General features: G+C 44.8%; 1 protein-coding gene across 1 annotated transcript in view; it reads left to right on the forward strand.

The window, feature by feature from the left end:
• The first annotated feature begins 294 nt into the window (after positions 1 to 294).
• LOC143280019 (uncharacterized) overlaps positions 295 to 21,993 on the forward strand; it is a 59,609-nt gene continuing 37,910 nt past the window's right edge. Inside the window, exons 1-2 of the mRNA XM_076584477.1 lie at positions 295 to 1,325; positions 11,185 to 12,708. Of these exons, the coding sequence (XP_076440592.1) occupies positions 11,262 to 12,708 (1,447 nt within the window). The 5' untranslated portion in view covers positions 295 to 1,325; positions 11,185 to 11,261. The remainder of the gene's footprint in view (positions 1,326 to 11,184; positions 12,709 to 21,993) is intronic.

A 21,993-nucleotide genomic window follows, 5' to 3' on the forward strand; every position in this document is an offset into this window, starting at 1 on the left:
TTGCATGCGCCGAGCGCGAGAGGGGGGCGGGGACAACGCCAGCGATTGGACAAACGGCCTCAGCCCTCCCCTCCCCTCCTCCGCCCCCCCCCCCCCAACAAGTTTATCAAGTCCCCTATACCACCACCACCACTACTACTCTCACGCTGACAGAGCTGGTTGCGTTAAAGGATTGGCCAGCTCTTCCACCTTTCCCAGCTTCACCAGCCACCCACCCTCCACCCCTACCTCTATCCCCGAAGTCTGGAAGTGCCGTCAAAAAGTACCAACACTGCCCCACACGATTTCACTTGTTGCCGGGAGTACGTCCAAGTGGGAAGCAGTTTAGGAAGGAGCGCGCACGCCACAACAAACACCGCACAGGCTCGTGGGTTTTCAGCTGTGGCATGCAGGAGACTCGGTGAACGAATGAAATCGGAGTGGGCTCTGTTGAGAAAACAGCAACGATGATGATGATGACGATGATGAGTTCTACAGCGCACGGAACTTAACGTGCACACGCTCAAAAGCCTCTGTGTTTTAAAACTCCTTGGAGACTTGTACTTGTTTTTTTCTTGGAGACTTTTCTGGGTGTTTTTTTTCTGTGAAGTCGTTTGGCTTTTGTCCTGATGGAAGACAATCATACGTGAACTTTGAGGATGATAATGCTCTTGACTTGAGAAGAAAAACAAACACAGCAATAATAAATCTACGAAAACTCCAGACATTTCGTGAAGAAGAGAATTATTCATCATGTAAAAAAAAAATAATAAAAAAAACTGGACTTTTCTTTAAAAAGAAATTTTAAAAAGTTAAACACATCAAGCATCGTCCTTTCAATGTATAGTACTGCGGAACATGGGTAAACCAAACATCTTTATAACGAAACCTCGACAATAAGAGAAGGATTTGTTTTGTTTCGTTTTGTTGTCTTCAAGAGAAAACTGATCCAGTTTTCTTGCCAAAAGAGACAGAAGAAGAAGAAGAAGAAAGAAAGTCCAAATCGAGGCAAACGTGTTCTGTGAAGCGTGGACCTGCCAGTTCAGTTTGCTCACAGCCGACCAAGATGCAGACGGTGAAGGCAGTGGTGACTTGGTTGCCCGTGTTCAGGTGAACGAAGCAAAGTCCTGTTGGAGTCAGTGAACCAGGCGGGTGTTGACTTGGAGTCGGGGTACTATTGACCGGTGGGGTATCTATCCCTTGTGCACTGATTGCTTCAGTCAGTCACTGTCCGTCAGTTCACTCATGGTTCGAGTTCCTCCGTCTACTGTTCTTCATCGGAGAGGAGGGAAGTGCTGGTGTCTTGCTGTGGGTTTTTTTTTCCCTCAACATCGCACACAGGCAAGGTATGTGAGGTGGTGTTTTTTTGTTGTTGTTTTTTTCTTTGGTGTGTGTGTGTGTGTGTGTGTGTGTGTGTGTGTGTGTGATTGGTGGCTTTTTTTTAGGGGTGAGGGGAGGCTTATACTCTCTCGAATCTTTGTGTGCGTGTTGTGTGTGTGTGTGTGTGTGTTTCTTTCTCTGTGTCTGTGTCTCTCTGTGTCCCTGTTTCTCACTGTGTGTCTGTGTAGACCTCAGTCTGTGTCTCTCTGTCTGTGTCTCTCTGTCTGTCTCTCTCTGTCTGTGTCTCTCTGTCTGTGTCTCTCTCTCAGTCATTATCTCTCGGGCTGCGGTGTGTCTCTTTCTCTGTGTATACATTTTTCTGTTGTCTCTTAGTCTGTTTCTCTGTGTGTCTGTTTCTCTGTCTTCAGTCGTGTGCCTCAGTATTTCCCGGTCTCTGGTCGGTCGGTCCCCCTGTCTCTTCACTCACAACGTGCCAGATTTATCTATAAATACATTGCCAGCATTTCTCTGTCTCTGCCTCTGCCTCCTCTCTCCCTCCCTTCTTCCCCCACCCCTCCACTCTTTCTCTCTCTCTCTCCCCCTCCGTCTCTCTCTCTCTCTCTCTCTCTCTCTCTCTCTCTCTCTCTCTCTCTCTCTCTCCCCCTCCGTCTCTCTCTGTGTCTCTCTGTCTCCAGCTTTCACCAACCTTACTCATTTTTTTTAACTCGTGCGCATTTTTTCTGTGTGTATATCAGTCAGCAGTGTATGCACGCATGTTCACGTTCGTCTTTGCGTGGGTGGAGGGTACGTGCGTGTGTGTATGTGTGCGTGCATGACTGTGCATGTATGTGAGTGTGTGCGTGCGAATGAGTGTGCGTGTGTGGGTATCTATGTGTGTCTGTGTGCGCGCGCAAGAGTTTACATGTGTGGGTATGTGTATGTGTCAGTCACGTGTGTGTAGGGGGGGGGGGAGAGAATGTGGGGGGAAGAGAGAGAGTGTGTGTGTGTGGTGGGTAGAGATAGTGTGTGTGGTGGGCGAGAGAGTGTGTGTGTCTGTATGTGTATGTGTGTGTGTGTGTGTGAGTGTGTGTGTGTATGTGTGTGTGAGAGAGAGAGAGTGTGTGCGTGCGTGTATGTGTGTGAGAGAGAGAGTGTGTGTGTGTGTGTGTATGTGAGAGAGAGAGAGTGTGTGTGTGAGTGTGTGTGTGTGTATGTGTGTGTGAGAGAGAGAGAGAGAGTGTGTGTGTGTGTGTGTGTGTAAGAGAGGAAAGAGAATAGGATGCAGCATGTTCTGGTGGCAGGCACACTTGCGGTTGAGAACGTCATAAATCGCCTCTTTTTTTCCCCTGGCTGGCAGGTGTGAGTGTGCGCGCGAACGCGCGTGTGTGTGTATGTGCGTGTGTATGCGCACTCGTGTATGCATGTGCGTGTCCATATGTTTGTGTGTGCGTGTGTATCACGGTATGTATGTGTGTGTGCGTGTGTGTGTGTGAGAGAGAGAGAGAGGCGGTGGAGAAATGAGGTGTGTGTGTGTCAGTGGGTGAGAATGTGTGTGAGTGTGTGTGAAGAAGGGAGATGCCAATACGTGGGTGAGAGTGTGCGTGTGTGTTTCACAGAGAGAGAGAGAGAGAAAGAAAGAAAAGAACGTGTGTGTTCTGTGCGTGGTGTGTGTGTCAGTGTGTCTGTTGGGAGAAAGAGGGGGAGAGAGATAGAGCGACAGAGAGAGAGAGAGAGAGTTGTTAAGCGAATAGACTGGGCAATTCCGACACGTTACAAAAGAATTACGCAGTGTGGCCATCTCCTCAGGCAGGAAAAGGGTGTGAGAGTGGTTGAAGAAGGATGGGAATGGGGATGGTGGGGGGGCGCCTGGGGGAGCGCTGGGGGGGCAGGGGGGGGGGGGGGGCGACGGGTGGTAATGAGGGGTATTCAACTTTTTGTCAGGAACAAGCCCGGCGTTAGGGAGGTGACAGGAGGGGGAGAGGTGGGGGGGGGGGAGGCAGGTTGGTATGGGACAAAGTAAGGTTTGATTGGCATGTCTTGGTTAACTGCCTATCACACACACTACACACACACACACACACACAGCATGGGACAATGATGAGTATCTGACGCTTTTTCCGCCGTCCGTCACGTGAATTTAGAAAAGAGAGTAAGGGGTGCGGGGGTGGTGGGGGGGAATAAAAAGAGAGTGGGGGGGGAACGTGGAAGGAGGGAGGGATTGAAAGAGACAGAGAGAGGTGGTGGAGTGTGGAGAGTTCTTGACATCAATAGAAATGCTCATGCTTAGAACCGGTGGAGAAGACAGATTCGGATTCGGATGGTTTATTCAAAAAAAAGAGAAGACAGACAGACGCAGAGAGAGCGAGAGAGAGGGAGAGCAAGAGAGAGAGAGCAAGAGATAGAAAAAGAGATAGAGAGGGAGAGCAAGAGAGAGAGAGCAAGAGAGAAAAAGAGAGAGCAAGAGAGAGAGAGTAAAAGAGACAGAGAGCAAAAGAGATTGAGAGAGAGAGAGAAAGCGAGCAAAAGAGAGAGAGAGAGCAAAAGAGAGACAGAGTGAGAAAGCGAGCAAAAGAGAGAGAAGAGAGAGATTGAGAGAGAGACAGAGAGAGAAACCAAAGAAACAGAGACAGACTGAGAGACAGACAGACAGAGAGACCGGAACATCGACAGACGAGATGAAGAGAAAGGGAGAAGAGGCGCACGAGGCGATGCAATGGGGTTAAAGTTCGGTAACACCGAAAAGAGGTGTGTGGTGGGAGAGGGGGAAGGGGGGAGATGGAAGACGGAGGAACAGAGAAGAACGTGTTAATAAACGTAGGCCTTGTCGCTGAATCCCAAGACCCAACTTTTCGATCCACACCTCGGAACCTACACCCCACGACCCTGAAAATTTTAACTCACTCAGTACGGCCAGTCCTCTCTTCTCCTCTACACAGACCCCTCGGATGTCCATTGGGTGTCTGAATGACCCAACCTTTAGCTTCCGTCGTCAGAATTGTGGTATTCTTTGTCAACATTCACCTCTTCAGTGTAAGAGCCTTCTGCTTGTAATATTTTGATGGTTGTAATTGGGGTGAAACGCTGTTAACGTCGTCTCTTTCGTCGTTCGTATGGAGAGAGTTAATCCTATAACTGCGTCAGCCAGTTGGGTTGTTTCAACTCTACTGACACAGCTTCGATGAAACGGACAGAAAAAAAGAAGCTTGGGCATCGCTAATTCAGTCCTATGACCCAGCATTGCTCTGGCATCAAAATATGTCCAATTGAAATCGCGTACACATTCCTAAGTGTGCGCATAAACTGCAAGCAAAGGGAACTCACTTCTACAGTTAAATTAAACTGTGATGCTTAGAGCCTAGCCGGCCGCTCAGGCCATCTCAAGGCTATCATAACGTTAGCACGCACTTCAAGTCCAGGATAAAAAGTACAATAAAATCTAATCACTGTTCAATGTTTTCATTAACTTCTACAGTATTTCTGACTGTGTCTACATGTGTCAAAGTTTCTTTGGGGAAACCGGTTGATTTCAGGATATTTTCTTTTTGTTTTTTTTCTGCATCAGTGTGGCGGAAAAACCTGCCGAGGACGTACACACACTACATGATGGCGTTGATTGGGTTAAAAGTGAGCATTGTATCATATTGTATGACTTTGGTCACAGCAGATTTTGTCGTGAACATTGCATCATATTGTGAGGCTTTTTTTTTTCCGCAACAGATTCTGTCAAATTAGATTTTAGTCACAGCAGATTTCTTTCTTATCGCCACAGAAATCCGCCAACACGCATAGCACACTGTACCAAAAGCAAAAGCACGATTTAATCACATTCCTGAGTACGATATAAGCTGTTAACCTTGTTGTTCCGCTTTCTTTGTGTACAAGTATAACATGTTTTCTGAACAAAGTTTTGTTTAAACCAAAAGCACGATTCAGTCCATACGTACGTTTCGCTATTGGCTACAGTTGGCCAGAAGGCCTATCCGGGGACGTGTGTTTACCCGGATAAGCGTTACAATCGGGGAGTGTGCGGGGGGTGGGTGAAGGAGGGCGGCATGGAGGGCCGAACAGCCAGCCATAACCCTTGGGGAACAACAACCAACCACACAGACCAAATCACCACAACCCTCTCAAAAGCAACACCCCGTTATGTTATGGATAGATAAATAAATAAATATTTTTAAACCCTACCCCCAACGAAACACTGAACCTTAAGGACGCAGCCCATGTGACATTAAACTCTATACCAAAACGAAATGGGAAGTATACAAATGTAAGCATCACTGTGGCGGAGGGGGAAATCAAGGCGAGCAGTCTTCGGGTAGAGGGAGGTAATAGTGAAACGCGTGCCGCGAACCTCTCGCCTGTCCGTTACGTTGGTGTCATCACAATGCCGACAATGTCATCGTAGACATGTGACACTTCACTGACGCCCCGGACGCTTCTATTCATGACCGATACTACTCTTCACCACACCTCGCTACCCGCATGAAAGGTCGGCCACTCCGTCCTCCGTCCTCGATACAACTTAGTTACTGAACATGCAGCGATGTCCTCTCCAGTGTTGTCGTGAGTTCTCTGCAGTCCTGTCAACTCTCTGTCTCTCTGTCTCTCTCTCTCTCTCTCTCTCTCTCTCTCACTCTCTCTCTCACTCTCTCTCTCTCTCCTGATATAAATTTTCTCTCTTTATTTTTGTCTTTGCTTTTTTTTTCTTTTTTTTTCTCTTCTTTTTCTTCTTTTTCTTTTTTCTTTTTATCACATGGCATTCTTGTTATTGTGCTTACCTCAATACTTTGGAAAAATGTGTGTTTGTTCGTTCATTCGTTCGTTACATCATCCCCCACCCACCCCTGTCTGCTTCTACACACACACACACACACACACACACACACACATGGTGATTTTTTTTTTCAGAGGCAAATTTTTTTGTGTTGCCGTGGGTTCTTTTACGTGTGCTAACTAAATAAGCCTAAGTGCATGCTGCATACGGAATCTCGGTTTATCTCACCATCCGAACAGCTATTTGGCAGTGAAGAGTACTTCACACTCTTGAAATTATAAACCAGGAGTTGTATGCAAGATGGAAAAGATGGCACAAGGAGCATGTGAATACACATTACAAATGAGTGACATTAACTTTTTTTTTTCTTTTTTTTTAAGTCACAAAGATTTGTACGTGCTTACCTTACATGAATTAACCCTAACCTAAAGTGGTTTTTATTCTTTCTTGGTTTTTTTGGGGTGTTTTTTTTTTTTCTTTACTGGGGCATCACATGCGGATGGCTATTAATTTGGCCAAACTTGCTCTGACCTGTACTCAGATCTCTCCTCCCCCCCCCCCCCCCCCCCCACCCACCCCCCACACACCCACCTTCCCCGTTTGAGTTAAAACTCGGGTTTCAGTTGTGACAAGTCAAGCTGCATTTATTCACATACATAAGGAATACTATGGAATGTCCTCAGCTTCGCATTTAGGGGGGGGCGGGGGGGGGGGAAATGTCCACAATTTAACGTTTTACAGTGCTCCCTGTGTTTTATGTCAAAGTTAAAACACACACACACACACACACACACACACACACACACACACACACACACACACACACTTCGTCCTTCATTCTGATTGTGCGTTATACGTTTTACTACCTTTTGATTTACTGACTTTGATTTCCCTCCCCCCCCTTCATGGATGTGATCCAGAGCAATAGATGTAGCCCAACATTGTGCCTTCACGTTTTGTATTCCACACTGTGTGTGTGTGTGTGTGGTACATCAGACAGAACAGAGGGAGAAAATGTCAACTGGTCTGGTGTTTGAAACCTTTTATCTTTGGTCATGACTATAAATTTGCGACCCTTTTCTTTCCTGATTGTGTGACTAATTTTTTTTCCCTATACTTAATTTTGTGACGGTTTTTTTTTTCTCTGTGATTTTTTTCCCCTATGGCATTCTTTCCTACAATCGTTAAAGGGGAACCCTAGAAGAAAGCGTGGAAATTACAACAACAACAACAACAACAACAAAAAAAAAAAAAAAACACCACCATACGAGTGACCACGCATGCTGCAAGACCAACCAATTAATTCAACGACTTTTTCCTCTTCTTTTTCTCCCCCCCCCCCACTCCCCAACCCCCTCTTACTTCCCTAGCTAGCGGGGTGGGGAGCCGAGAGAGAAAGAAAACAAAATCGAAGAAGAAACAAACAAAAAAAAGAAAAAAGAAAAAAAAGAATAGGTCAAAAAATAAAAACGAAGAAGAAACAAAACAAAAACAAAAAAGAAAAAAAGAATAGGTAAAAAAAAATGTAAGTATGCAAGCGTAGGTGAGCTGATGATATGATTATCATGAGTAGCGGTAGTAGTCGTCGTCGTCGTCGTCGTAGCAGTAGTAGTAGCAGCAGTACAAGTAGTAGTGAATAGTAGTGACTACTGCTTACTACTAACGGAAAGCTTGCAGGCTTGATAAGCACCCAGTTGTTTACTTCAACTTTCAAGTGCTTGCTGTTATCGTTCCTTCCGATATCAGAGTCCCGATGACCTGCTGAAGATCACTTTGAAGAAGAAAAAGAAGAAAAAAAGACAGAAAGAGATAAAGAAAAAGAAAGAAAGAATAGATAACCCAAAGAAAGAAAAGTAGCCGATAACGATGTCAAGGTCGTACCATCATCATAACGATCACCCATGTTCCTCTACCGGCATGCCCTGTCCTGCTAACTATGTCAATGGTTGTAAGTGTGGAGATCGGCACGTATTAATTTTAGTCTGTGTCAGGACACAGTTCAAAATCCAGCAAGATATAAATACGTATAAGAAAAAAAAGTGTGTGTGTGTGTGTGTGTGTGTGTGTGTGTGTGAAATTGGGCCACTAGTAGTCCTAATTAATTACTACAACAAAGCATAGATCCTGTTTAGTCTTCTTTTTTTTTCCTTCTTCTTCTTTTTATTTTATTTTATTTTATTTTTTAAAGATCTCGCCATTTCCATCCAGGCTGCACTTAGGAAGAATCTCAGCTTTATTCATGTAACTGCTGCCGAAGCGGAGGTTTCTTCTCCTCTTCCTTCCGTTTTCATATTTTTTGGTGTGTGTGTGTGTGTGTGTTCAGTAGTATGTGTGTGTGTGTGTGTGTTCAGTAGTGTGTGTGTGTGTGTGTGAGAGAGAGTGAGTGAATGAGTGTTCAGTAGTGTGTGTGTGTGAGTGTTCAATAGTGTGTGTGTGTGTGTGTGTGTGTGTGTTTGTGTGTGTGTGTGTGTGTGTGTTCAGTAGTATTTGTGTGAGTGTTCAGTAGTGTGTGTGTGTGTGTGTGTGTGTGTGTGTGTGTGTTGTAGTTTAAAACGAAGGAGGACATGCTTTTATTTTGGGGGGCGTTTGTTGCCTGCAATTTGAAATTCTATGCATTTTATAAAAGATCATCAACCTTTGCGTTCTCGCTTAGAATTTATGCGGAAAGGTGGCCAGAGTAATGTGTCCGTTTACAAATGGTATTCACTGTCACGCTTTCTTTGTCGTTCTGGGTAGGGTGTGGTTGGGTTGTATTGTTGTTGGTTTTGGGGGTTTTTTTTTGGTTTGTTTGTTTGGTTGTTGTTGGCTGGGTTTTTTGTTGTTGTCGTTGTTTTTTGTGGGGGCGCCGGGGTGGGGGGGGGGGAGGATGGCAGTGGGGGGGAGGGGCAGGGGTTGTGTGTGTATGTGTTTGTTTTTTTGTTGTTGTTTTTCTGTGTTTTTTTTTGTTTGTTTGTTTTGTTTTGTTTTTGTTTTTTGTGAGGAACCATATTTGTGCGCGGAGACTTTCTTCCCGATCAGCTTCACCAAAGTATAAAGCGGTTCAGTTACCGAATGAAGCAAGAACGAGACTGTCCGCATGCGATAAAAAAAAAAAAAAATCGCCTTGAATCAACAGTCTGCATGCATGCAGGTAGTTAATCGTAAAAGATGCAGAGCTGTGACCAAAAAAAAAAACGCGAAAATGACTTCTTTTTTTTTTTCTTTTCTTTTTTTTCATCATTGCCTGACCATTCAATAAGACATTACACATACATCTCCGTGCTTTTCGCGTAGGCATACTTTCCGAAAGTCGGCAGTCTGTAGTGGTGATGTTTTCAGTTCTGGTTTCAAGATGGTGTCAAAACGTGCAGACTGACCCATATGTGGCACACCACATTTGTATAGAATTAACCCACACACACACACACACACACACACACACCCCTACCCCCCCCCCCCCCCCCCCCCCCAAAAAAAAAAAAAAAAAAGAACAAAAAAAGAACGGATGTCTGACCTATACAGAAACCCAGCGCGGTTTATACTCAGCGAACCTGCGCGCGCGCTTGCACACACACACACACACACACACACACACACACACACACGCTTGAAAATGCACACTATATATGTACACGCGAACACGCACGCACACACATGAACAATTACGGCCGTAGTCTCTCTCTCTCTCTCTCTCTCTCTCTCTCTCTCACACAGAGAAGGCCATTGTTGGTTACTAATCTGTCATGATCACGTGACTTCAAAGACATTGTTGATTTCTACACTGACTGTGATGATCACGTGACTTTTAATCCGTTGTTGTTGATATTTGCCCTGTGATGTTCACGAGCTGTGTTATTGGTTCATGCGCTGTGAACTTGACCGTTGTCACTGGGAGTCTCTGTACTCGTCATATCCGTAGCTCCTCAGATCCGTCATTTATTTTTCTTTTTTCTTTTCTGCAGGCTGTCTGATTGTGAGTAACAAACATATAAGATGCTTTATAATGTCCATGTTTTCTTTAGTCGTCTTCTTCGTTCGTGAGCTGCGAATCCCACGTGTACTCTAGTCACGAGTGGGCTTTTCACGTGTATCGTTTACACTAGTCACGAGTGGGGCTTTTCACGTGTATCGTTTACTCTAGTCACGAGTGGGGCTTTTCACGTATATCGTTTACTCTAGTCACGAGTGGGCTTTTCACGTGTATCGTTTACTCTGGTCACGAGTGGGTTTTTCACGTGTATCGTTTACTCTAGTCACGAGTGGGCTTTTCACGTGTATAACCGTTTTTACCCCCGCCATGTTGGCAGTCATACTCCGTTTTCGGGGGGGAAGAAGAGGGGGTATGGATGCTGGGTATGCGACTGTTTCCAAAACTCACCAAACGTTGATATGAATTACGGGTGGGGGGCGGGGGACGGGTGTGTGTGTGTGTGTGGGGGGGGGTGTCATTGATTTGCGTGTCGTTTTCATCTCCTGCGTGCATGTACTCACGAATGACCGTGAGTGACCGGGATTCGAACCGTGGACCTTCATATTCAAAGTCCAACCGCTTTAGCCACTACTCGGCTGTTGCCCCTGTCATGTTTTCCGGCTCAGTAAAGTGCTGAACAATGTGTGTGTGTGTCATCTCGTTGGTGGTCAATTGTAGTTGTTGTTTTCGACTGGATGATGGTTTTGTTATTGTGTCCATGTTCGTTTGTTTTTTTGTTGTTTTCTCTCTCTCTCTCTCTCTCTCTCTCTCTCTCTCTCTCTCTGTTCTTGTTCTGTAACGATTTTTTTTTTATTCTGCTTCGTTAAATGCGTTGAAACTCTCTGAAAATGTAGAGTGAAGACTTGTGTTCTCTCTCTCTCTCTCTCTCTCTCTCTCTCTCTCTCTCTCTCTCTCTCTCAAGTAGATGCTAACGTGGGGATTGCTTCAAGATGGCCTTAGTGGTCGGCGAAGCTCAAAGCACCATAATTTCATGATCTCTGTGTGTATGTGTGTGTGTGTGTGTGTGTGTGCATGTGTGTATTTACGTGCGTGTGTGAATGTGTACGCTAGAAAAAGCAAGTGAACTAGGACTTGGATGTACCCCCTCTCCCCCCCCCCCCCCAAAGCCCCCTATAACCCCACGTGTTACTGTCCCCAGGTGACTGACTCATCTGCTGACCATCCACCAACTCCACACCGTTGTCACGTGAACAGGCACACCTGACAAAAGACACCATGGTTCTCACGTCTCCACGATCTCTGGCCGCCACGTCCCCCCAGACCACCGCGATGCACTCGTCCCCCCAGTCACTGATGCAGCCTTCCCCCCAGTCACTGATGCAACCTTCCCCCCAGTCACTGATGCAACCTTCCCCCCAGACACTGATGCAGCCTTCCCCCCAGACACTGATGCAGCCTTCCCCCCAGTCACTGATGCAGCCTTCCCCCCAGACCGCGATGCACTCGTCCCCCCAGTCTGTGATGCACTCGGCGACGCAGGACTCATCATCCCCGACATCCATGGCGGGCGTGCATCACCACCACTCCCCCCAGGCCCCCCAGGTGCGCGCCTCCCCCCACCAACACCACGCCCAACCACCACCACCACCAGCCCTCGAGCCCCCACTACAGCGACTGGGCTCCACCACCACCACCATCACCACGAAACAAGAGCAGCAGCAGCAGCAGCAGTACCCGTCGGAGGTCGTCAAAGAGCTGTATGAAGACGAAGAAGAAGACGGGGGGACGTCCGCCCCCTCCCCCTCCGCCTCCTCCACCACCTCCCCCTCCCCCTCCTCCATCTCCTCCCCTCCGGCGTCCGCCCTCGCCCCGGTTCTGAAATCGGCCCTCATGTGCTACAGCGGCGACACCCTGTCCCCCTCCGGCCCTCCCTCTTCCGGCCTCCTCCTGCCCCCCTACTCCTCCTCCTCACCCTCCCCTTTCTCCGAACACCACCACCACCTCCATCACTACCAACACCATCACACCCCGCCCCACGAACAGCAGCAGCACGTGCAGCAGCAGCAGCAGCGACAGGAGATGGAGATGGAGATGCAGGCCGAGTCGTCATCGTCGTCGTCGTCGTCGTTTTCTTTCCCCCATCCCTACCACCCTCTTCCCCCCTCCAACCACCACCCCCACTTCCACCACCACCACCACCAACACAACCCCCACCACCAGGAACAACAGCAACAACAGCAACAGCAGCAGTGTCCCCGCAGTCTGGCCCAGATACCGCCTCTCCCTTCCTTCCGCCCAACGCCCCCCCACCACCCCCATCAGCATCAACAACAGACGCCCAGTTACCACCAGCACCACCACCCTACCTCCAACACCCCCTACCACCCCAACCACCCTCCCATCACCACCCCCACCATCTACCACCACCCTGGAGGGGGAGAGGGAGGGGGGCTGATGCGCTCTTGGGGCTCCGGCAAGTGGTACTCCATGCCCAGCCCGTCGGAGGGAGCGACGCCTCGTGCTGGAGGACCCTCGGCGATGCCTGGCGGCGGCGGTAGCAGCGGCGGTCCGGCCGTGCGGACCCAAGGCGTGTCTCCGCGGAGGTCGGAGCCCCGCATCCGGCGGCCCATGAACGCCTTCATGGTGTGGGCCCGCACTGAGCGGAAGAGGCTGGCCGCGGAGAACCCAGACACCCACAACGCTGACCTCAGCAAGATTCTGGGTGAGCGATTTGTCTTGTCTTGTCGTGTCTTGTGTCATGTCGTGTCGTGTCTTGTATTGCCTTGTCTAAACAGTCTTGTTTTGTCTTAACAGTCTTGTCTTGTCTTGTTTTGTCCTGTCTTGTCTTAACAGTCTTGTCTTGTCCTGTCTTAGTCTCGTCTTGCCTTAATAGTCTTGACTTGTATTGCTTAACAGTCTTGTCTTGGCTTGCCTTGCTGACTTGCCTGAACAAAGTCTTGTCTTGTCTTGTCTTGCCTTGCTGTCTTGCCTGAATAGTCTTGTATTGCCTTAACAGTCTTGTCTTAACAAACCTGTTTTGTCTTGTCTTAACATTCTTGTCTTGTCTTGCCTTTACAACCTTGCCTTTTCAGTTTTGTCTCGCCTTAACAGTCTTGTCTTGCCTCAACAGTCTTGTCTTAACAGCCTTGTCTTGTCTTGCCTTAACAGTCTTGTCTTGTCTCAACAGTCTTGTCTTTTTGTGTGACGTGTGTCTCGACAAGTCATGTATTGCCTTGCCATAACAGTCTTGTCTTGTCGTGTGACGTGTCTTGTCTCAACAGTCGTGTTTTGCCTTAACAGTCTTGTCTTGTCTAGTGTCTTTTCGTGTCCTGTTGTGTAGCGTGTCTTGTCTTGTCTTGTCTTGCCTTGTCTGAGAGGGTGGAGAGAATGACGGACAGTGTGAATGAAGGGAGGAGAGAGAGAGACAAAGTACGGTGGAAGCGAACGCCTGGGGGGACTCGTGCGTTGGATGAGTGGGACGAAGGTCCTTTTCATCGTCTGTCTAGCTTAACCACGGGGCAGCAATGCACCTCGTTACGAGGAGAAACTGAAACCGAACGAACGACTCGACCGTTTCACAACTCCTTGTCATCTGAAAATTAGTACGTGTGTGTGTGTGTGTGTGTGTGTGTGTGTGTGTGTGTGTGCTCTTGTGTGCTTTGTGACTGACTGACATGTTAAAGAGCTGTGAGAGGTTTGAAAGCCCAGTTTTGATGTATAAATCTTTTCTTCTTCTTCTTCTTCTTCTTCTTCTTCTTCTTATTATTATTATTATCATTGTCACTATCATTAATGCTATAATTATTATTATTATTAGTTATTATTATTATTCTTATGAGTAGTAGCAATAGTAATAGTAATAGCAGCAGCAGCAGCAGTAGCTGTAGCAGTTGTCATAATACATTATCATTATTACAGTAGTATCAGTAGTAGTAGTAGGAGGAGGAGGAGGAGGAGGAGTATAGTATATTAAAAAAATAAATAAATAAATAAATAAATAAAAAATGTGAAGAAAAAAACTTCAATCCCACTGATAAATGACCAAGAACGACAGCAGACAATGCTGTACAGTAAGCAGTACCACAGTAAGTAGTACCACAGTAAGTAGAACCACAGTAAGTAGTACCACAGTAAGTAGTACCACAGTAAGTAGAACCACATGCCCAAGCCATCATGTGTGAGAGTAGAGACGTCTGACTGACCGAGAGAGATAACTGATTAGGGTCAGGAGTCTACAACTCTAATCCGCTTCAGAGATAAAGAAACGATAAGAGGGATTGCGATTCTAACTGTGGAGTTGGACCAGGACTGGTCGGTCACACGCTGTTTGTGTGTGAATCCGAAAAAGCCAGCACAACACGAGAGCAGTCAAGTCAAAACCAATTCATGAATTGAGACACTCCCAGTCCATTTCCATATTGAAAAGCAACCTCAAGACTTATCTGTTTAAAACTGCCACTTCCCCCCCCCCCCCCCCCCCCCTCTCTCTCTCTCTCTCTCTCTCTCTCTCTATATATATATATATATATATACGTAGTAGAAGACGTCATGTAAGGTCAGGAAGATGACGTACAAAATAGCATTACGTCACCTGTTATAAGTGTAGTCTGTGACCAAGCTGCTGGGTGGCAGCGAAAATTCAGATTTTATTTTTATTTTATTTTATTTTATTTTTGTTTAACAAAATAGGTGTTGGTTTTCAACTTTTATTATATATATATATATATATATATATATATATATATATATATATATATATATATGCGTGCGTGTGTGTGTGTGTGTGTGTGTGTGTATAAAGATGTGTGTTTGTGTCTGCTGGCGCGCACGCTAACTGTAAAGGACTTTATAGAGCAAAATAATTTGATTAGGCGCTATATAAAATAAACTTATTATTAAACTTATAACAACAACAACAAAAAAAGGAGGGAAAATCAAACTAAATGAAATCCTTGCTGCCTTTTGTCCAGTCCACCGCTGGAGAGGCCGTCCCTCTCAGAACAATGTGGTGGTGTGTGTCCATCGAGATCGATGATGACCATCGTTGTCATCCAGCTGGGGGATGGGGGAGGGTGGTGGTGGTGGGGGTGGGGGGGGGATGCTCATGAATCTATCTGTGAGTGCGCAGATGGCAGAACAGTCCAATCCGCGCACGAAATGTTCGCTGACAGTTGGGGCAGACAAAGACAGGCATATCATTGTCAGGGAGCTTGTTTGCCCGTGACTTTCAAGAACAATGTAAACCATGAGTGAATGGAGAGGGGGTTTGGGGGGGGGGAGGGGTTGTGTGTGTGTGGGGGGGGGATCGGGGGGGGGGGAGTTGAGATGGCGAAGGGAGGTTGTGGTGGTGATAGTGGTGGTAAATCCAATATATAAATATGTGTACAGGGACTTAATCCGGTTCTGACCAAGGTCCAGTATGCAGTAGGGTCGATTGTGCGTAGATGTGGCTTGGTGGGGGTTCGGGGGGGGGGGGGGGAGGGATTAGTTGGAAGTGCAAATAAAGTGGACTACACACTTGGCCGTGAAATCAGGTCCGCTCTCGTTCTATTTACTTAACACAGGTTCACCGTTGACATCCTTCCCCGGGGTGATAACTACGTAAGGGGGTAGATAACCACTCATCCATGTCGGGAACGTGGAGTCGGAGGGGGGTGGAGAATGCCCTCCCATCTAACACGGATACTTTCACCACCCGAGCCGCAATATATCCGACCTGGCAACGAAACATTCTTTTCTTTGTATCTTATCTTCTTCTTTTCTTCTTGACTTACGTTCCGCGCTCACTGAGTCGAACTTTGTGTGTAAGCCAATTCAGCATTCTGCCACTTGAGCATGATAAATTAATTAAAATTCGTCAGTGCATAGAAAAATGGATTTCAATCATTTATATTTTCCAATGGGTATAATCTTTTTCTTTCTTTTTTTTTCTTTTTTTTTTTTTTTGTTACAGCGATTGCTCATTTGCAAGAAAAACTTTGTGTGTGTGTGTGTGCGTGTGCGTGTGCGTGTGTGTGGGGTGTGGGGGGGGGGGGTACACGACTTAATTTCAAGGGAGATAATACATGCATTCAAATGAAAATTGCTCTGTTTAAAATTGGACAAGACATAAATGGTTATACCTAAATTAAGACTTCTGACACGACGAACACAATCTGCCTGGAGAACAAACTTTAAAAAAAAAAAAAAAAAAAAAAAACTCTCTCTCTCTCTCTTTTATGCCCGGAATACTCGCTCAAATGCATGAAGAGAAAATAGAGGTCAGTTCAGTCTGTTGACCCACATACACCCGACAGAGCTCCACAGGCCCCGTTTTACCCACCGACAGAAGTCCAGATAAACGGCCAGGTGTCAACGACTGACCAGTCACACGCAGTGAAGCGGGTCACTGGAACGCCGGCGGTCAGTCACATTTGGGGACTCCTTCACGAGTACAGGACCCCTGACTGGACCTGCTGATCGGTCAAAGCCCTGAGCTCCCACCGATCCTTGTCGGGCGGCGTTCTTCCTCCACCAGAGATAGAGAGTTCGAATCTTGACTGAGCCACCCTTTTCTCTATCCTTCTCTGAACGACACCGTGCGTTCTCATTCTTAACGCTAGCGGATGATTTTGGTGTTTTACTGATTTTACACACACACACACACACACACACACACACACACACACATCAACGCGCCTACACCCTACAAACACACACATGCGCACGCAAGCGCGCACACCTACATAAATATATATAATTATACATACACACAAGCATGCACACACAAAATGTACATACACACACGCATGCACACACAAAATGTACAAAATGTACATACACACACGCATGCACACACAAAATGTACATACACACACGCATGCACACGGTTTGTGGCAACAATTGACTTGATGTGATTGTCGTAAGAATCCAGTTTGTGTGAGATGTTTACTCTTCTTCCTCTTCTTCTCCTCCTCCTCCTCCTCATTATTATTATTATTATTATTATTAATTATTATTGTTGTTTTGTTGTTGTTGTTGTTGTTGTTGCTTCATTCTCACTAAGAAGGATAGTAATTACACTAACAATGAATTAAAAAAAACAAAAACAACATCTGTTTATTAAATTCAGAAAATCATTCGAGCAACGGACTGATTGAAACAAACAAAGAAACAAATTTTGATTTTCAAAAGTCGGATCGTGATGAGAAAAGCTTAGTACATGAGCTCATACCATAAAGAAAAAGAAATACAATTCATGATATCAGTCTCGTACCATCGGGAATGGATAAAGAAAAGTAAGGCTGAGCAAAAAAGCCGTGAAAAACGAACACGTTATAAGCTCAGGTTTGTTGTTTGCTCAAGTTTTCTTAACCGAACAGCTGTGTTTCACCTTGTTTCTTGATATCAGAAAATGTTTAAACCTAAAGAAAAACCGAAAGACAATGAAACAAGGGAAAAGAAAAGAAGAAAATGTGAAAAAAAAAGAAGAAACGACATACAGAGAAAGAAAGAAAGAAAAAAAGAACAGAAAATAATAAAGAAAAACAGATTGACAGACCTGCAGAAATGCATACATAAAAAAAAGACAGAAGGATGAACAGAAATAAACGCATAAAGAAAGAAAGATAGAAATAAAGAAATGCACCGAGAAATAAAGATAGGTAGATAAAAACAAAGAAATGCGTCGAGATTGACAGAAGGGACAGATAGAAATACAGAAATGCCAAGAGACAGAAAGAAAAAAAAAATCAAGGGAAGAAAGAAAGAAAGATAGAAAGGAATACACACACCTACATAAAGAACGAAAGACAGAAAGGAATACACACACCTACATAAAGAAAGATAGAAAGAAAGAAAGGAATACACACACCTACATAAAGAAAGATAGAAAGAAAGGAATACACACACCTACATAAAGAAAGAAAGAAAGAAAGAAAGGAATACACACACCTACATAAAGAAAGATAGAAAGAAAGGAATACACACACCTACATAAAGAAAGATAGAAAGAAAGGAATACACATACCTACATAAAGAAAGAAGGGTAGGGAGAAAAACAAATAGAAAGAAAAACGTTGAAGAAAGAAAGAATGATAGAAAGAAATACAGGAGAAAAGACAGAAATAAAGTAGAGAGCAGGACAGACAGACAGACAGACAGAAGGAAGGAAAGAAAGCAAGACACAAGAACTGAAATAAAAAGAAAGAAAGGAAAAACAAGGGGCAAAGAGAAATGACAGAACAGAAAGAAAGATACGCAGAGAGAAGGGACAAGTAACAAAGGACAGACAGAAAGGCAGGATGGAAGAAAAGAAAAAAAGAAAAGACAGAAATATTGGAAGAAAGGAAGGATGAAAGAAAGAAAGAAACGACAGATACGACAGACAGAAAGAAACGACAGGGAGAAAGGAAAGACAGACAGGAAGGAAGGAAGGAAGAAAAGAAAAAAAGAAGGAAAGAAATATATAGGATGAAATAAAGAAACGACAGATACGACAGAAAGAAAGAAAAAAGGAAAGAAAGGACAGAAAAGAAAGGAAGAAAGAAAGAAAGGAGGAAGAAAGAAAGAAAGAAAGGAGGAAGAAAGAAAGAAAATAGGAAGGAAGAAAGAAAGAAAGGACAGAAAAGAAAGAAAGAAAGAAGAAAGAAAAAAAGGACAGAAAAGAAAGAAGAAAGAAAGAAAGGACAGAAAAGAAAGAAAGAAAGTAGGAAGGAAGAAAGAAAGTAGAAAGGAAGAAAGAAAGGAGGAAGAAAGAAAGGAGCAAGAAAGAAAGAAAGGACAGAAAAGAAAAAAAAAACGACAGGAAACAACAAAAGAAAACTAAGACACCCCTTCCCCGTCCCCCCCCCCCCCCCCCCCCCCCCCCCCCCCCCCCCCCCCCTCCGTTTCTTTTTTCTGACAAGCAAACGAAATTTTTGTGTTGACCCAGATCAGAATTTTGTTGTCATCATGGTAGACAGATACTGAAGAAAGAAAGAAAGAAAGAAAGAAAAAGAAAGTTCATGGAGGAAGATAGACGGAAAGGTGAAAAAACGAAAGAAAGAAAGAAAGAAAAACAAGGTTCACGGAGGAAGATAGACGGAAAGAAAAGAAAGAAAGAAAGAAAGAAAAAAAGTCGAACCCTGATAAACATATCGCACCATCCTGCAGACATGCGTGTTGGTATACATATATACAGATAGTGATGATATGATCAAAGACATAAGTCAAGCAGGAACAAAGAAAAGGAGAAGAGGGGTTGGGGGGGAGAAGAAGAAGGAAAAGAATTCTCATATCATGGTGCAGGTATCTCTCTCTCTCTCTCTCTCTCTCTCTCTCTATATATATATATATATATATATATATATATATATACGTGTATATGATCTACATACCTGTATATAGGTAGAGATAAGATGATGGGAGATCGAGGGTATTAGCGGACGATGACCTGTTGAGGACCTAGGGTCACTGACCACAAAATTAATAAGGTTGTAGCTGGTCGTGACTTTCTGTGTGTGTGTGTGTGTGTGTGTGTGTGTGTGTGTGTGTGTGTGTAATATGCTAAAAGGAGGCAAAAAAGTCATTTTACCTGTAAGTAAGATGATTAGATCTGCAAATGTTGCCTGGCTATACTTTTGGAGTTAAAAGACATTTGTGTTTTCTCAACTTTTATGTGACATTGTTGTGTATTTGGAACTTTTTGTTCTGGGCATGAAAAGTTTATTTTGTAGTATTCCTCCATACTCCAATAGGAGTGAAAGGATAATTAAAACTTGAAACTTGTACATACCTATTGTTACTCAATAGTCAGCACTCGTTAAGAAGAGGAAAGACAGGACTCAGAAAGTGAATGGGGTGTATGGAGGAAGGGTGCGGGAGGGTTATGGTGGGTAAAAACCTTTAGCCACCCCTCTGTGCACACACACACACACTCTCTCTCTCTCTCTCTCTCTCTCTCTCTCTCTCTCTCTCTCTCTCTCTCTCTGTTGCCACTAAGTTATTTCCAACCAGCACTGGCAACTGAAAATAAATCATATATGATATTATATATGAGTGCTTTATTAACGTTCGCAATCCATAACTATGTCTTCTGGAATAACCTGGATGTGCTCACAACTTATTGCTTTTGTTTTTGTTTGTTTGTTGTGCTTAATTTTCAGCGTCCTTAATTCCTCCGATGGGTTTTACGACAATTAAATGACTTCTGAGTTTACACACACACACACACACACACACACACACACAGAGAGAGAGAGAGAGAGAGAGAGAGAGAGAGAGAGAGAGACGAAACGAAACGAAACGAAACGAAATTTTATTTCACCAGGGTAATGAGATAAGCAAGTACACATGCCTTTTTCCACCCAGCCCTGGACAAAGAGAGAAAAAAGAAACACACACACACACACACACACACACACACACACACACACACACACACACACACACACACACACACACAAAACAAGAAAACAAAAAACGCACAAATTCGCAATTATCAAGTACAAGAAAAAGAGAAAAAGAATTAATACTATTAGAGAGAGAGAGAGAGAGAGAGAGAGAGAGAGAGAGAGAGAGAGGTTTAATATAAAGATGCTTGCAAAAAGCAGCTTTTAACTTGCTTAGTTCTCTCTCTCTCTCTCTCTCTCTCTCTCTCTCTCTCTCTCTCTCTCTCTCCTCTCTCTCTCTCTCTCTCTCTCTCTCTCGATCTCTCACTAAATCCTTTTACCTTCTTGAGAACACGAGGTTTCAGTTCTAGACAACGACAGCAAAACTGATGTTTAAACATGTGTCCGATTATGAATTAAGAAGTCCAAACGTTAGTCATTTTACAGGGAAACTCTTAACTTTCATTTTGCGGGCCTATTGTTCACCGATTTTCACAGAAATTTCGCTTTCCCTGCATCGGTCTGTATTCACGTCAGTCAGTCAAAATTATTTTACCTGATACGCTCTGGTTTCCGACGCAGAATATCGGAACGAAAGCAGATTGAATGATTCTTTGACGTTGGTTGGTGGTTATGGTGCCAGTGGCATGTTAGAGATGGGGGAGAGATCACAGTGAAGGGGTAGACTAAAAGAATCATGGTAAAAGTCGACTTACATGAGATTAAAAGAGGCGACGTATCGAGTCACAGGCTCTTCTTCAGGCAAATGAAAATAATGAGTGAGAGAGTGTGACAGAGAGTAAGATACAGGATTCATTGGGGAAGATATATATTGAGAGAAAGAGAGAGAGAGTCACACACACACACACACACACACACACACACACACACACACACACACACACACCAGACAGGCAGGCAGGCAGACAGACAGAGATAGAGACAGACAGACAGACTAGGAGACAGACAGAGAGAGAGAGAGCATTGGTAATAAATAACTCGACGTTCGCTTTGAACATACAACAGAGGTTTTCGCTTGGAACATACAATAGAAAAAAATCAATATAGATAGATAGATATAGATGTATATAGAGAGATGTAGATAGATAGATAGATAGATAGATAGATAGACAGCTCCGCCGCCCCTGCCCCACCCTCGCCCCATCCCCTACACAGTACATAAACATGTTTTGAATGACAGAGAATTTCAAGGACAACTCCAAAAAGATAACACAAGAAAAAAAAGTAGGAAAGAAATAGAGGGGGGATGTGAGGGGCTGGGGGGCGGGAGTTGAGGGGGGGGGGGGGGGGGGGTGCGCGGACACAAAAACCAAAAGATAAACATGATTGTATGACGAGTGTCTGATCACGTAGGCTACACAGAGAACACAGAGAGCCGAGTCAGCTTGTTCTGTACAGACGACTATAGCACAGAGAAACTGGAACTCCTGGGAGTGCAGTGGTGGTGGTGGTGGCCCAGTGAGTTATACGACCGACTAGGAAGCAAGCGTTCACGGGTTCGAATTTTCCCCATAATTTTAATATGCGGCCCTGGCAGTTTTTACCACCCCGATCCCCTCCAAACTACGTTTTGAGTGGTGGTCTGGATGCTTGACTTTCGGGTGAGACGAAAAAAAAACACAACAACTGTGGTCCCG

Source organism: Babylonia areolata, chromosome 3, assembly GCF_041734735.1.
Source record: "Babylonia areolata isolate BAREFJ2019XMU chromosome 3, ASM4173473v1, whole genome shotgun sequence".
NCBI lineage: Eukaryota > Metazoa > Mollusca > Gastropoda > Neogastropoda > Buccinidae > Babylonia > Babylonia areolata.